This window comes from Stigmatopora argus, chromosome 3 (assembly GCF_051989625.1).
Source record: "Stigmatopora argus isolate UIUO_Sarg chromosome 3, RoL_Sarg_1.0, whole genome shotgun sequence".
NCBI classification, from domain to species: Eukaryota; Metazoa; Chordata; class Actinopteri; order Syngnathiformes; family Syngnathidae; genus Stigmatopora; species Stigmatopora argus.
This window is the reverse complement of record NC_135389.1, coordinates 15940727-15955409: the sequence shown is the minus strand read 5'-3', so window position 1 is coordinate 15955409 and position 14683 is coordinate 15940727. Positions and strand designations below refer to the sequence as shown.

Here is a 14683-nt window from a genome sequence, read left to right as displayed (position 1 = left end):
TCGGTGACCTTCAATGAGGAGCGAAATACACAGTGGTGTCTTTTTAGTTAGCAATAACCAGCTCGCCCTTCTGCCGCCCCCTCCTTCGAGTATTCCCGCTGCGCAGCCTACCTCCTCCTGCCCAGTGGCGAGGACAGAGCAAAGCCTGCTGGGATGGGCTGGAACCATGCCACCTTCCCCCGCAGCAGCCAGGTCTGACCGGGGCTTGGAAACAGAGATTGCCAAAGATTGATGAGGACCTAGGTCTGCGGTCAGGGTGTAGAGTGTTGCAGAACAAATGTCCTGCTGGCATTTCCTGCCCTCTTTGATGCCCAACACCGGCTCATCGTATTCACTTAATCGGAACTCCTAATTGTACTTATGAATATTTCAAAGACCGGGAAGGATTGCAGTTCAAGGCAGGAGGTATGGTTTCAAGGGGTATGGCAGCTAATGGTTTCCTCAATAACCAGTGGAGGGAAGGTCAAGGAAAATGTTGGAAATGCAAATGATAAATTACACAGTTTTTTTAATACAGTAGTTTTTTTTTTTCAACATATACGCATTTAGAAGGATTTTGCACTGTGGAAGCATTTGTAGTCTTGTGGCACAAAAAGGCTCGCTGTTTACTGCAGCACAACTTTTTTTTGTTTTAAATTTAATTGTATGAACTCCTTGTAAATGGTAAATGATATACCTTATGAATTTAGCCCATCTGTGTCGCAAGCCTGCTATATAAGAAATAGGACTGTACAGAAAGTAATTGTGGGGGAAAATAAGCAGCCGGATGTTGCTATACACGTTTCAGCTCATTGTATTGGAAATTTAAACCAGCTCAGGTCTAACCTCTCAATATACGCTAATCGTTAATTTGGTAATGTGAGCCATTGGCTGAATAACACACCACTGTGTTTATTAAACAGTTCACAAAGCATAGAACAATTGCCAGACAATTTGAATATGTTTAGGAGGAACCATTCAAGTTCCAGTTAGTTAGGGAGTTTGAAAGCACCTTTTTGTATTTGGCACAATCCATGATTCATTTTTCAAGACGACATTAGTTTACCTATATCATCCATTTGCTGTTGAATTCCCCACTGTTTCACACTGGAAATATACAGACGGGTGATTTCTCTTGGTGGCTGCAGTAGCTAATAGCTTTGTCGCATTAGTCATCATCCACAAAGGTCTCAGAACAGCCTCAGCCTCTTTCAGTCCTCAGTCAAATCAGTTACACTTTAATTGGAAATTCTGTCAGTCAAATCCGGCTATAGTAAAACCACCTCTAATTAGGCCGTGGGTGGGTAACGGGAGTAGTGGCCACCCCAAAATCCTCTCTTGAGTGTCTTGTGTATATTTCTTATTACCAGATGGGAGCAAAAATACTGACAACAAAACACTGTCATTTCCAATTGCTATTATGTAATTATGATTTAATGTAAGGGCTCACAAATCCTTTGAGTGACATAAAAATAGACAAAAAAATCAAGTCTTTTTAGATTTTTGTCACATTTTGTTAGGTCCGAATAAGATGTAAACTTTTTGCCCCTCCCTTTCTTTTTCCTATCCGTTGAAGACTAAGACAATAGAGTGAGTCAAAAGGCAGGATATGACTGCAGGCTCATATCCTGATATCAGTCCACTCAGTCATGCTAAAGGACCATGAGATTGAACAATATATGTCTGGCAGTTTTGTTGTTGTTTTTATGTAATAGCCATAAAATCTAAGCCCTAACAGGCCATGCGCCCAATTCTCCTCAACAGTTTTTTTATTCCCCTAAAGTTGTAAAGTAAGGGCAACCGTTTTGTAAGAGGAATTTGTAGCACACTTCTTATGGTCTCTCAAAGGGAGCCTAGATTAGGTTAACCCCTGAGACACATCCATTAAATAGTTTTCTATCTATGAGCCCAATGACCTTTGGGAAGTAACATCAGCATTTACTGTTGTTAACTTATAGTTTTCAAGTGAATGATTGGGAAGGCTTATAGTTTATGTATTCTTTTTAGAAGAAATGTACACGCACTGTATATTTCCTGCTTGATAGACCAGTGGGGGCATGTCTATGTTGCTGCTAAACATTTTCCTCAGCAAAAATACTTAAGTGAGTTTGCAAGTGAAATATGGAACAATTTGGCTGGAGGGTCCCTTGTTAGGTATTGTGTAAGCGTGGCAATCAATGTTCCTTGGTGAGATAAATCCTCTATCAGCTGCCGAGTGGCTGATTTTTTTGTTTTTTTTTAATATTTATTTATTTTTCCAGTGCCATTGCATTCAAAAGAACCCTTTATTAAGTCTATTAGACGGCTGTCTTGAGTATTGGCATATTACCTTTTCGAGTCCCTGTGCCATGGGCCAAATTGACAACACACCTGGCTCAAAGCTGTGGAATATAATCCAGTATCTACAGGAACATGCTTGAAAGACTGTTAGTTGTTTGCAGGCCTATGTCAAAAATAGTTCAGTGAGAGCCGATAACGTTGATTAATCTAGTCATGGTTCCTCCTCTCAGTCAATACATGAATTGCTTTATCAGTTACAATTTTGTTTTGTGTGGTAGTATTCTGTACTGTTTAGGAGCCATAAGAGCTACGATCCTTGCTTTTGGGTACATGTAGCCTTGGATGGTCAGGTCTCCCCTGACAGCTGACTTTGACCGGGTAGTATGGGAAAATAGTCAGGTTTTGCCAAATGCTAGGAGGCATAACACCTGCTTTGCCATGTGCCAGTTCAGTGATCCATTTACTGGGAACTGTGGGCGGTGCATGCAGAACTTGCCAAGTCACTCAGCAAAGATTTACAGGCACACTTGCCCACAACCCCAGGCCGTTGCTTTCAGACACTCACATGCATGAGGATACTTTTGCAGAGTTGACTCGAACTCTTTCATTGATGAGCGCACCACAGCTGTCTTGCATATACGCATGATCTTACCTTGAATCAAGGCTTTATATAACCTTTTTAGAGATAATATCTATTACAGTGATTTATGTTGAATGTCAGTTTACAACTGCAGATCCTTGTATCTTGTTCCTGTGCTGTCAAGCCATCCCGACAAGACTCAAGCCTGTGTGTGTGTGTGTGTTTGTGTGTGTGTGTGTGTGTATATAAATCTGTTTTGAAACAGAAGTTTGGACCACTGCAACCGAGATATTCCTATAATGAGTAGGATGGAGCTTTAAATTTGCAGGTTCACATCACACCCTTTTGCTTTCGGGTGAAGAAAGTGCATAGTGGAAGGCAAGAAAAACATCTCTTTAAAGGATGGCTGACTATAAAGAGTGTTTACTCAGTAAACAGGAAATGAAGCAGCATGGCGTTTTCTTGGAGTCAGAGGAATGTCACCGCTTTGTACCACACCGGTCTTATTGCTTGTGTGGTTCAGTAAGACCCAGTCGTTTTGCAGCCCAGTTGTCTCTTGTTCTCATTGTGGCGACTCCGGTCTGGGAGAACTACTGGACTACTCTGAAAAAAGCCTTCTGTTAATTTTGCTAAATTTAGTACTTGCGTCATGGATCTCAATTGTCTGCGGGTGTTAAAAGATCAGTCAGAAAGCTCTAAAATGGCTGAAAGCCTGCTTTGAATTTTGTATGTTAGTGGATGAGCTAATAAAATCGAAACAAAATTGTACATTTTAACAAAGGTTTTCCTGTGAATTCTAAGGACTGTAGGCCACATTTTTTTTCCACAGTTGAATGCAAGCCATGTGTCACTGCATTTGGGAAATAATTGTATAAAGTGAGGTTTTGGCGAGCAACATGAAGGTTGCCGCATGGTCTCACAGATGCGCCTTGCTGTCACATTTCCATCAAATGCCTTCTCACTCTTCTATGGTGGTCGCGCATGTACACTCTCGCCCAAAACAAAACTCCCTCCAATTCCACTTGCCTTCATCACACAAATTTACACGCACTACCATGCACACACCCATCGGTTTCACAGGATTTTGTCAGCAGATGAGGACAAGAGGACATGAGTTAGGTCTCATTAGTGTGTGTAGGGGTGGTCTTGGTATGACCCGGGGTGCGCAAGAGTCAGCATCCATTCTCTACAAGCAGGCGGCCTACGTCCGCGTCCCCTCAACAACAGTAACTCGCTTGGCGTAAAAGGCCCACCGCTACGAGTGTTGCGACCAGATAGAAGAGCCTTGAGGGGCGGCTATAAATCATGTTTTGATGTGCATCCAACGCCGTATCACAACCTGTCACTTGCTGTCATCCTGCCTTGTTAGAGCCTCTATTCACAGCGGTAATGAGGAGCAGTGCTGCATGTAGCTTTTTTTTTTTCTTTGTCGTTGTTGAGACAGTGCCGCACTCCTACGGTCAGTACAATTTTACACCTAATTATTAGCAGCATTTGATAGCTTACTACTTTATATCATTAACATAATAGTTGGGTTTTCTGTCAATTTCTCTCATAAGACTTTTAAATAAACTAGCAGAATATATCTAGAACACACTCCTGCTTTTCTCTGCAAATAGGAAGCGAGTTGTATTAAAAATAAATAAAACATGGGAGAAACTAGATTTCTTCATACATTTTAGACAGGATTGCCAGGATTATTTTTGTTTTCCATAATCCAATCCTAAATTGTCTTTATAGTGTTGAGTGTAGCATCACAAGGAAACAAAATATGTAAGTATAATCCATATTGGAATAAATATATTATCGTAACAAAATGCGGAAAAAGTAAAGCACTGTGACTGCTTTTAAGAAGTACTGTATATTTTTTGCTGGAATTAAGATCCGAGTTAAATTGTGGGTGAAAGACTCTTTTGTTGGATCCTTTTAAGCACACGGGGATTGCACTTGTGATAAGTGAAATATAGTACAAATGCAAACCCCGTAGCACTGGAAAAGAAAAAAACAAGTAGGTCAAAGGGGGAGAGGAGAATAAGAGCTGCATAAAGGAAAATTTAAAACATTTATAGGTATAGGATTTTTCCTCTAGACTTCCAAAACTTCAGAAAAATGTATTTGAAATATTGATTTGTATACTGTATGTTCTGTGCTTCTTCAATTTGGGAGTAAAAAATTGAAAATTAGGAGACTTTAGCGCTATGTTCTATTTCTGAAAAAGACAGTTTTGACGCATATAATCTGGATCTCCAATAAGCCTTGGCAAGTGATTTAATTGTGCCTCTACCCCCTAAAATTCTTTTTTCCCTCCACGAGGCCATCAATGGAGGTTAATTTAGAAAAAATGGGAAAACAGTGAAGCAACACGCTGTTCAGGCTATTGTTCTGCAAAACTGGAGACATCTTGTCTTGTGTTTATTTCCAAATTGTGCATCTTCCTTTCAGAAATTAAGAAACAAAGGACATAATGACTGTGCTAGCCCCGATCCCGACGACTGTTTTGGGCACAGCCCCCTCACCGACGACCATTTCGGCAAACTAAGCGAAGAGAGCGATTTAATGTACAAGCACTGCGGTGTAAGTACTTTCCTCCTGTCCCCTGCTGTTTTGTGTTGATGGTTGTCTCTATGTCGATGTTCACTGCAGGCGCTAAACAAGAAAGAACACCGAGGTTGCGATAGCCCGGACCCTGATGCCTCGTATGTCCTCACTCCTCACACTGAAGAAAAGTATAAAAAAATTAATGAGGAGTTTGATAATATGATGAGAAATCATAAAATCGTAAGTACTGTAATTAAAACGTATATATTTCTTTGCTTGGCTTTGTGTGCCACAAAGGATTTCCCTCTTTAGATTTTTTTTTCTTGATTTGAATGTACTCGCTTTTTGTCAAGCTGCCCCGAAACTCTTCTAAATATGTGCTTTCTTGAAAAAATAACACCAACTTCTGGATTGCTGAAAGGAATTGTTGTGAAAATGAAATGTTACTCACCATGATAAGGTCACATTTTGTTTGATGTGATTTTAAAGTTTTTCAGCAGACATATGAGCACCATATCCATCAGTGCATTTTTATGGCAAAACCCTCCTTTTATGTTGTGTGTCATATTGACCTGTTTATTTAAAGGCCATTGATAAATAAAAAAATGACATGACAATGACACTTATTTGTATTCTGCCATAGGTGTCAAGTCACTTTTTTTCTAGTGTGGCAAAGAACCAAACATAACAAGAGGGTTAACCATCAAGTCCCAAAGCCTTTTGGCAACATAATTTCCAATTAATAATGAAAACATTTTTGTGATCTTGTCATGTGTGCCTATTTTGTATTCTCTTTATTCTTGACGTAATGAGCACTACTTTGCAATTAACAAAAGTCACGATAACACATTGACTCACTTACTGGATGAAGGCTGTAATAATCAAATTTTTTTGTGCTTGTTTTTATTTTTAATCACTGACACAAGTGCCATTGTCATTGCCACTTTGTACAGTCAGCATGCGGGTCACTAAATGCACCGCCATTATTGTAGCCATCACAATCTGCTGTTGCTATATAGCCAAATACATAAATAGATGCTACGAAAGGCAAAATGTGTGCCTGTCATGCTGACAGCTGCAACACAAAGGTGATCACCTGAATGCATGTGTTATTTTTTGTTTCAAGTTATGCATAAAATTGTTTTTTTTCTAAATGATTTTCTGTTCTAAATTGCACAAGAAATGTGTATGAGATTGTAAGAGTTAAACGAGGGGTTTTATGGCAGCGTTATTTCTAGCTGTGCAACTTTTGGTGTTTCTAACTGTACTTTTCCCCCTCCAATACATAATGGTTAATTGATTTACAGGAAAGCTTTTCTTTACCCACCACCACATCTTTTTTAAGGCGTAACTCTGACTTTTCAGGACTTATAGTAGTTTTATCTAAACCTGAAGGGATTTTTATATTTTTATGATCATACTTGAATAACATTTTTTTTGCATCAGAATTTTTTTTTTGCCATTTTACAGTGTTCTTACTTTGAAACTTTATATACATAATGGTCTTAATTAGATAATTCTTGAAGTCATCAGAATTCTTTATCATGATGAGAAAAGAAAACAATGTTACAAGATAAATGCTCAAGTGCATGTAAGAAAATTCACTGCTATTTAAACTACTAACGGAAAAGAGCTGAATATCGACAAAATTTTTGCATTGTACCACCTCCAATTATTTTGAAATAATTACAGAATATGTCTGGACTGTACATAAAATGGAAATGATTGTTTTTGTGGCGTTATGACTGCTTGATGTTTGCCAAGCTGTTTTGTGAATCGGTATCTTTCTTTGAAGCTAACCCGCAAGGGATCACTGTCAGTTGATAATTCAATTACAACCACTGATCATCATTAGACCTTGGTTTGTGTTAGTGTGTAATTATCTGCATATGTGTTGGTGTCCCTCTCGCAGCCCACGGCGTTGCCTCAGCAGAACTTCTCCATGCATGTGGCCGTGCCCGTGCCCGTGCCCAACCCCAATGCCATGTACCAGCCCGGAGGCGGGACTTTGGGCAGTCAGAGTTTAACGGCGGCCTCAGGCTCCCTCAATGACAATGGGATGCTGTCCCCTCCTCAGGCCTCCTTGCATAGGAACGCCGTCTCCAGCGGAGGCCATCAAAGACCCTCCAGTGCAGGTTAGTTGGTGGATGCAAGCGCCATTGTCAAAATTTTGGCAGTTTTGTTGAACCACTTATGTATCTAAGAGAGTGTCTTAATATGTTTGGGTTCAGCGACCGCCTACACTTGTTTTTTCAAGGAACCCTTACACATCAGTTAACCAAGATTACGCCTCCACCCCTTATTATTTTTTTTTAAGTTGTCTATTCTCTAGGAAAAAAGTTCCCACATTAACAATTTGAAAACATTGCATCACCACTATCTGGGGGGAAAATTGGTGTTCATGACTGATTTTGAAGAAAGAACACTCCTGCTAAAGGAATTACTCTTCCCCTCTCTAACATCTTTACAATCCTTCATATTCTAGCAATGTGTAAAAATGTGTGTTCTGGTACTGCGACTACAGTTGTGATTCTGTGGGTCCAGATGGCTTTGGCTACACCGCATATGATACAAGTACTTACAGCAAGGCGTGAAATGTTTCGTTCCAATGTGACTTTGTAGCAGAAGTGTCTGTTGCCTTGTCATTCCAGTTCCCTTAATGTACCACTATCATGATTTTTTTTACACACTCATTAAATAATTGAATCTTATTAAAGAATATTCAAAAATGTATGATCAAGACCCACACACAATTATAACTCTTGAAACTGCAATAAATATCAGTCTATGTAACGGTTTGCCTCTGCATAGTTGAAACTGTTGACGTATCAAGTTGTTCCCGCTCCTTTAATATTATTATATTTATATTTTTAGAAATGTTTTTTTCTACAGCTCGTACAATAGTTATGAAGCATCTATGTCCCCATGAAGTCTAAATTTGAAGTTTGACCCCAGCTTTGAACCTGTTTATTTTGATGGCTAAATTAATGGTCTGTTGTGGCTGAGGCTATTCAAGGCTAGGTTGTTCAATCAGGACCATGCATATTTTTGGGAATGTAGTGGTAAGGACAAATCCCATGCAGTACATGGGTAGAACATACAAAATACACACAGGAAGGACAGAGCACTGGATTGAACCTTTGATTTGCTGTATATGTATGCATATACTATATGTCTATATGTGTATGTTTAATAAGTCAGTTTTAAATTTAATTTCAGACGAGATTAAAAATTCCTGAAAAATGGCCCATTCAAGGCGGACACTAATAGAGAACATGTGCCTTTTGCAGACTCTGAAGAGAAATTGAAATGACATGATGTTCATGTCTTGTCTACAGCCCCCAGCACATACACTGCTCTTTTTTTGTGCACAAGCCTTGCAGATGGTTAATCATGTAACTCTGTGCATCTCATTAGGTGGCCCGCTTGATAGTGCCGAGCTCTCGGTGCCAAGCGGCGTGGGCTCCGTCCCAGCGGGTAAGTCCTTCCCGAGAAGCTCTCTGTAGCTTTGCCCATTGGACCTCCTGCTTCGCACTTGAGCTGCATGCTTGTGGTATTTATCTGTGATTGGTTCAAGACAAATCACACACAAGATAGTCACTTTTGCTTAGCTATATTGTGGACCCTGCTTGCTAAGGACCTCCTGTGTGATGTGCATATTCTTCACACACTAGAATTTTTGAAACGGGTTGAATAAAGCAGCATTTAAAAAACACACCACCCCAATTCTAACCCTCCATGGTGTGTTTCTTCCCAGTGTTGACAGGTGCATCTTCCCTAACAGGCCTTATAAGGCTGGTCAGGGCTCATAAGATGCCCAGACCAGCATAACCCTGAAAGTATTCAGGCCATGATATCCCCCTAAGTCCTGAGTGCACAATGACCGGACAGCTTGTCATGGCTGCAATGTGCTGCGTGAGGGGCAGTGGCAGGTGGGATTTTAACTCCTTCTCTGCCACCTGTCACTGAACGGCAACCTCAGCGTGACTATTAACTCTTTCTGTGCCCTTGTTATTTTTGAAATGGGTTTGTGTGTGATGGAGTCACATTGTGATGAGAAGATGATGTATTTAGAAGTCCTGTTGTTGGGTTTCAATGTTAACACTGGGTGTAAAAGCTTCTTGGTAGATTGAGCTATGATCAAAAACAGGAGTCAGTAACTTGCAGCTGTTGTTTGCACCAAGTGCTTTCTCCCACTGGCTTCACTGTCAGATGACAACTCTTTACATAGCTGTCCATTTTCACCGGCTGTTATACAGTAAAATTGAAATGGCATTCATAGACCATAGGGACCAGAGGCTTACTCAATTTGATTTGTGTATAGATACGCTAAAATTCAAACGTAAAAGTCCGCAGTTCTGATTTTATTCACTATAAATCCATTATGGTGGTGTTTTGAGAGACAACAGAAAACTGTGAAAATCCCAGTATCTATGCGCCTTAATCATTATAGTACGTTCATATACTGGTATAAATACCAGGAATGCAAAAATGTTAATAATGTTATATTGAGTATCTCACTTTTCATCCCCAACAAATGCACTGCATGGAATAACATAATGGGATTGCACATCATTTATTTGCATATCACAGACTTAAAATGTCCTAAATAGAAACTCAAAGGATTTATTCAAAAATTATGACACTAACAAAAGTTGGTTACCATTCAATGCTGTACAATTTGGGTGCTTTTAATTGAAAGTAAATAGGTTGTTGCCCAGAAGATAGCAGCATAGCTTTGCCAAATGCAAATCACTGCCATCTGTCTTCGCGACACGTGTCTTTGCCCGTTTAAAGTGGAATGCCAAAATCCATGGCAGCGTGAAAAACAATTGTTTAATGAGAGTGTCGGGGGCGGGACCTCGGGCTGCCCTCAAAGCCATTTAGATTGAAACAGCAACACCCGACTTTGCTGCAAGATAAAGAAAACAATTTAAACACATTGCCATTGGAAAAAGACGACACCAAGTCTTAAAATGGACTAATTTAATATTTATCTTGAAATTTTACTGTAATTTTGTAAAAACTGGGTCGACTGGCAATGACTACTAATGTTTCTCATGCAAGATGTTGGGACTGGATGTCTGTTGGTGTTATAAAAACTACTAACGTATGCAGCAGTTAAGTAGCACATGCATGTAACTGATGATTACTCGGTGTGCTATTCAATTTAATACTTGAATGCCCTTTTTCATTCCCTTCAAATATAATTTGTGTGTTATATAACTCATGCTCTTGACATTCCAATAGTTGAATAACTTTGGTCAAGTGGCTCAAGTAGGACCGCTCATCGATTTTCCTTGCAATACCTGTTTTCATTGCGTGTCACAGTAAGGCTATTTCTAGGGGCCAACTACTCCACAGTTAAACACTGCAGTCAATTCGTACATGATCAAAGTCCCAGCTGACAGCTGCTTGTGTATGTACTGTTGATTCAGCTGTGAGATACCATTGTGTCCTTCATAACTGTTTATTTGAGCGGGAATTGTCACCCGGTCCTTATCGTACCCTCCGAAGAAGGCTATTGTTCCATTATGTTTTTAAGGCAAAAGAGTCTACCGGTTATGAGCGCTCACACAAACACACATTTGGACATGGTGTGCACACAATAGTCAATGTGAAAGTCAGCTACTTGCTGAAGTGTTACTGATCTGTTGATGCAGCGCTAGATACCATTCATTCTTTCTTGCCCCAGTTTTATGTAATAATGTAGCTTCGAGGCGGCCCGGCAGATGACTGCTTAGCATGTCGGCCTCACAGTTCTACGGTCCTGGGTTTGATCCCAGGTCGGTCCTCCTGTTTAATTTTCTTGTTCTTAGACAATGATTTCCAATTGTTACCTGTAAATATGCTGGAAATGTACTAGATTTATACATTTATATACAGTGGTACCTCGAGATACGAGCTTAATCCGTTCCGGGACTGAGCTCGTATGACAAGATTCTCGTAACTCGAGCGGAAGTTTCCCATTGAAATGAATGGGAAACAAATTAATTCGTTCCAACTCTCTGAAAAAAAACACCAAAAACAGGATATTGGATTGAATTTTTTTTTTATTTCTTATAATTCGCCATATATTGACAAAGTAATAAATAACGAGTGGTTTGATAGTAATAAAATGTGTTTAATAGAAGTAAAATTAGACACATTTCGCGGAGGGGAAGGGAACGACATACACACGGAGGCGGGGGGGGCTGTTTGGGGGGCTTTATCCACGGCAACAATGCACTCGTAAACGAACAAACAAATTTAAATTAACTTGGATAACTATATACAGACACTCAACGTTTAATGTAACTTCAAACAAAACTAAATTCTAAATTTGTTGTAATCTTTTTTTACCTTATGTAGTTCTACGGGTTGACACCACCGGGCCGCTCCGCCGAAGTCTTCAAAACGAACGCATCAAGAGTTGTTTGTTTTTGTCTACCCTTCAAAATATTTCGATAATGTCACATACAAATGTCATCACAATAGGATAACGCACGACCACTTGCCAACGAGAAATAGTCTTTAAAGAACGATCGCGGGAGCTTCTTTCCTTAGAAAGAATAACAAGAAATACAATAGTTGAGCTTACCCACGTATTGATTGTGGGTAATGAAGTTTTATTCTGAGAAAGGTTGCCATTGCCTGTGGGTGTTGTGTGCACGAGTATACTTCATTACCCAGAAAGCCCTCTTTTTGCCCGCGCATGCGCGTTGTGCGTTTCCTGGTCTGAATAACTCATCCGGTGCTCGTAAATATTGTTATACACGAAAGATATGCAAAAAAAAAATGCCATGGCCACCTGGCTTGGTCGCATCACGAAATTTTGACCGCATCACGGGCGAATTATTCGATCGAAATTTCCCCCGTAAGACGAGCATTTTGTATGACGAGCGGTCGTATGACGAGGTACCACTGTATAAAGAACTACTGCAAATGTGTTCCAAACCATGTGAAAAAGTGAATGCACCTCTAAGTATGAGTCCAGTATGGACAGTGTTTTCACTTTCTTTTAATTCTATTATCCAGCCGTAATGGTTTCAGCGATTTCTTTTAAGTGGCCACGGTACATTTGCTGTGAAACTGTCCCTTTTCTTCAGACACAAAAAGAAGTCTTTAATCTAATCATTCCCACTAAAAAAATATAGGGCTCATCAATTTAGAAATGGACATTTTATTTTTGTTACCGGGATAATTATGCATGTCCATTAAAACTTGCCAGAGGGTTGAAAACACACAGCGCTGCATGGAATCAACAACGCAAGCAGCGCCGTTACCCTGATGACAACAATTGTTGCTGCTGGTCACGACTAGAACCTCTTGATGATGTGTCACTGTTGCTGTCTTTTCAGGGAATGGCTTTGCCAACCCCAGGGCTTCCCCGGGTCTCCTCAGTGCACCCAGTGGCAATGGCCTGGGTAAAGTCATGACCACCAAGTCTCCGCCACCTCCTGGAGGGAGCATGGGAATGGGAGGCCGCAAGCCAGACCTAAGGGTTGTCATACCCCCGTCGAGCAAAGGGATGATGCCCCCGCTGGTGAGTGAGATAAAATCGTTAGATACAACACATGGACTTAAGTATTGAGATATTACAGCTAGCTGCAGTCCATAAAATTTGGACCAGTTTTGTTTCAACTTTTTCCAATATTCCAAAGGAAAAAATAACACACCATTAAGGATTAGCATGTACAATATGACCTCCTTGTTGCTCATGTTTTTATATATTATCTGATGCATTTTTTAAATGGAATCAATTTGTAATATTTCTCTGCTCTGTCATCATCTTTAAGAGGTTTAAGATTGTAGTATTTGTTTGTAGTCGATTGGAGTAACACCAACAAAAAACTTGTTCAAGTGCAATAACAATCAATTATTCACATTTAAACAACAGGCTTATATGTAATCAGGATAATTAAGATGTAGTGGATGCACATTGACCACACAGAACACCTGGGGCTAAAATCTATCTTATCCTGGATTTACACTGCTTGTAAGATTGCCAAATTGCTTTTTAATATGTGAAAAAAAATGTCTATTCCATTTATATTCTGAGTGACACACACTATACTGCACTGTTTTACATTCAATGAAAAACAAATGGCACTTGATGGTGTTAGAAGATGACAAGATGGACAATGTTTTCCTTGAATTTTGTCAGGATTCTTGATTTTCTCCTTGGGTTTTATATGAATTGAATTGGCTGTTGTGTTGGCCGGATTTAGTTTTTAAATTCAAATGGATTCCTTTATTGAAAGGATTGTCCATTACCAATTTGTCAGTCTCACATAGGTATTCACACTTGGATTTCATACAAGAATGAGTAAAGTCGTATTTAAAATAGATGGCTGGTGTGTTGTGTCTGAGCCTTTCAGACAAGCATGGGCTTTTCGGAGGTTGGCAACTCTGGCAGGTCTGCAGACAGCCTATCATTAGACCGTAATGGTATTAAATTAATCACATCTCGGCATGACAGAGTGTAGATGAAGACTTAATCAGGGGGCCCAGGGTGTGAGCCAGATAATATCTTGTCGCCCTTGTCGCGTCTTACTCATGCTATTGATTGAGTGCGGGTATTAAGGCAGCCCTGGCCAAGTCAAAAGAAAAATTGAGTGCATATTGTATAATCTCGAAGTATACTACTATCTAGATTACCTTAAGTAGTAGTCAGAGGTGTTTATTTAGTCATGTACGGAATGTAGCAAGCATTTTTTTAAGAACGTGCCTATTTCATTATTTAAAATTGGAGATCTATGGTCATTTTCTGTATGTATCTTTCAAAGTTGTATTCAATGATGAAGCCAACCGGAATCTACACTTGAACTTTAAGTCAGGCCGGTTCTCCAAACTTCAACTTCAAACTATTCTCCACCACTATTGGCTGTGCTTTACTTTTGACTGTTTTCTGCTTCTGTAAGTTTCACATTGAACCTCCAACAGGTTATAACTGTAAGTGGGTGGGATCATAACAGTACATTATCATGTGCTGAAGGGCTTTTTTCACCAATTGAAAGACCCACTCGCCCTTTCAGGGTTCTTTAAAGCATAAATGCATTGCAAGTCCAAAACACAATGGCCCATGACTCTTTTTCCTGTGCAGTTATTAAATATTTTACTTATTTTCACATCAAAATGTGCACTTTCTGCACTCCCAAACAGCAAGGCAATGCCAGTGTATATTGTATCTGCTCCATTTCTCTTTAAATTAGACACTCTGGGTAGATAAGATCCTTCATATATTTTGGTCGGAAATTGACATATTTGATGAGAGCTATTTCTCTGATTGGGCTGCTTTCTCTGATTGGGCTGCTTCCTCTGATT

At 39.8% G+C, this 14683-nt stretch overlaps 1 protein-coding gene across 6 annotated transcripts in view; it reads left to right on the top strand.

The window, feature by feature from the left end:
- Positions 1-14683, top strand: part of mef2aa (myocyte enhancer factor 2aa) — a 48716-nt gene that overhangs the window by 28697 nt on the left and 5336 nt on the right. For 2 of the 6 annotated variants that reach the window (XM_077596034.1, XM_077596030.1), the window contains exons 4-7: positions 5282-5413; positions 5483-5617; positions 7290-7512; positions 12718-12902. In XM_077596034.1, coding sequence (XP_077452160.1) covers positions 5282-5413; positions 5483-5617; positions 7290-7512; positions 12718-12902 — 675 coding nt within the window. The remainder of the gene's footprint in view (positions 1-5281; positions 5414-5482; positions 5618-7289; positions 7513-12717; positions 12903-14683) is intronic. The other 4 variants (XM_077596035.1, XM_077596031.1, XM_077596033.1 and 1 more) reach the window with 2 other exon arrangements.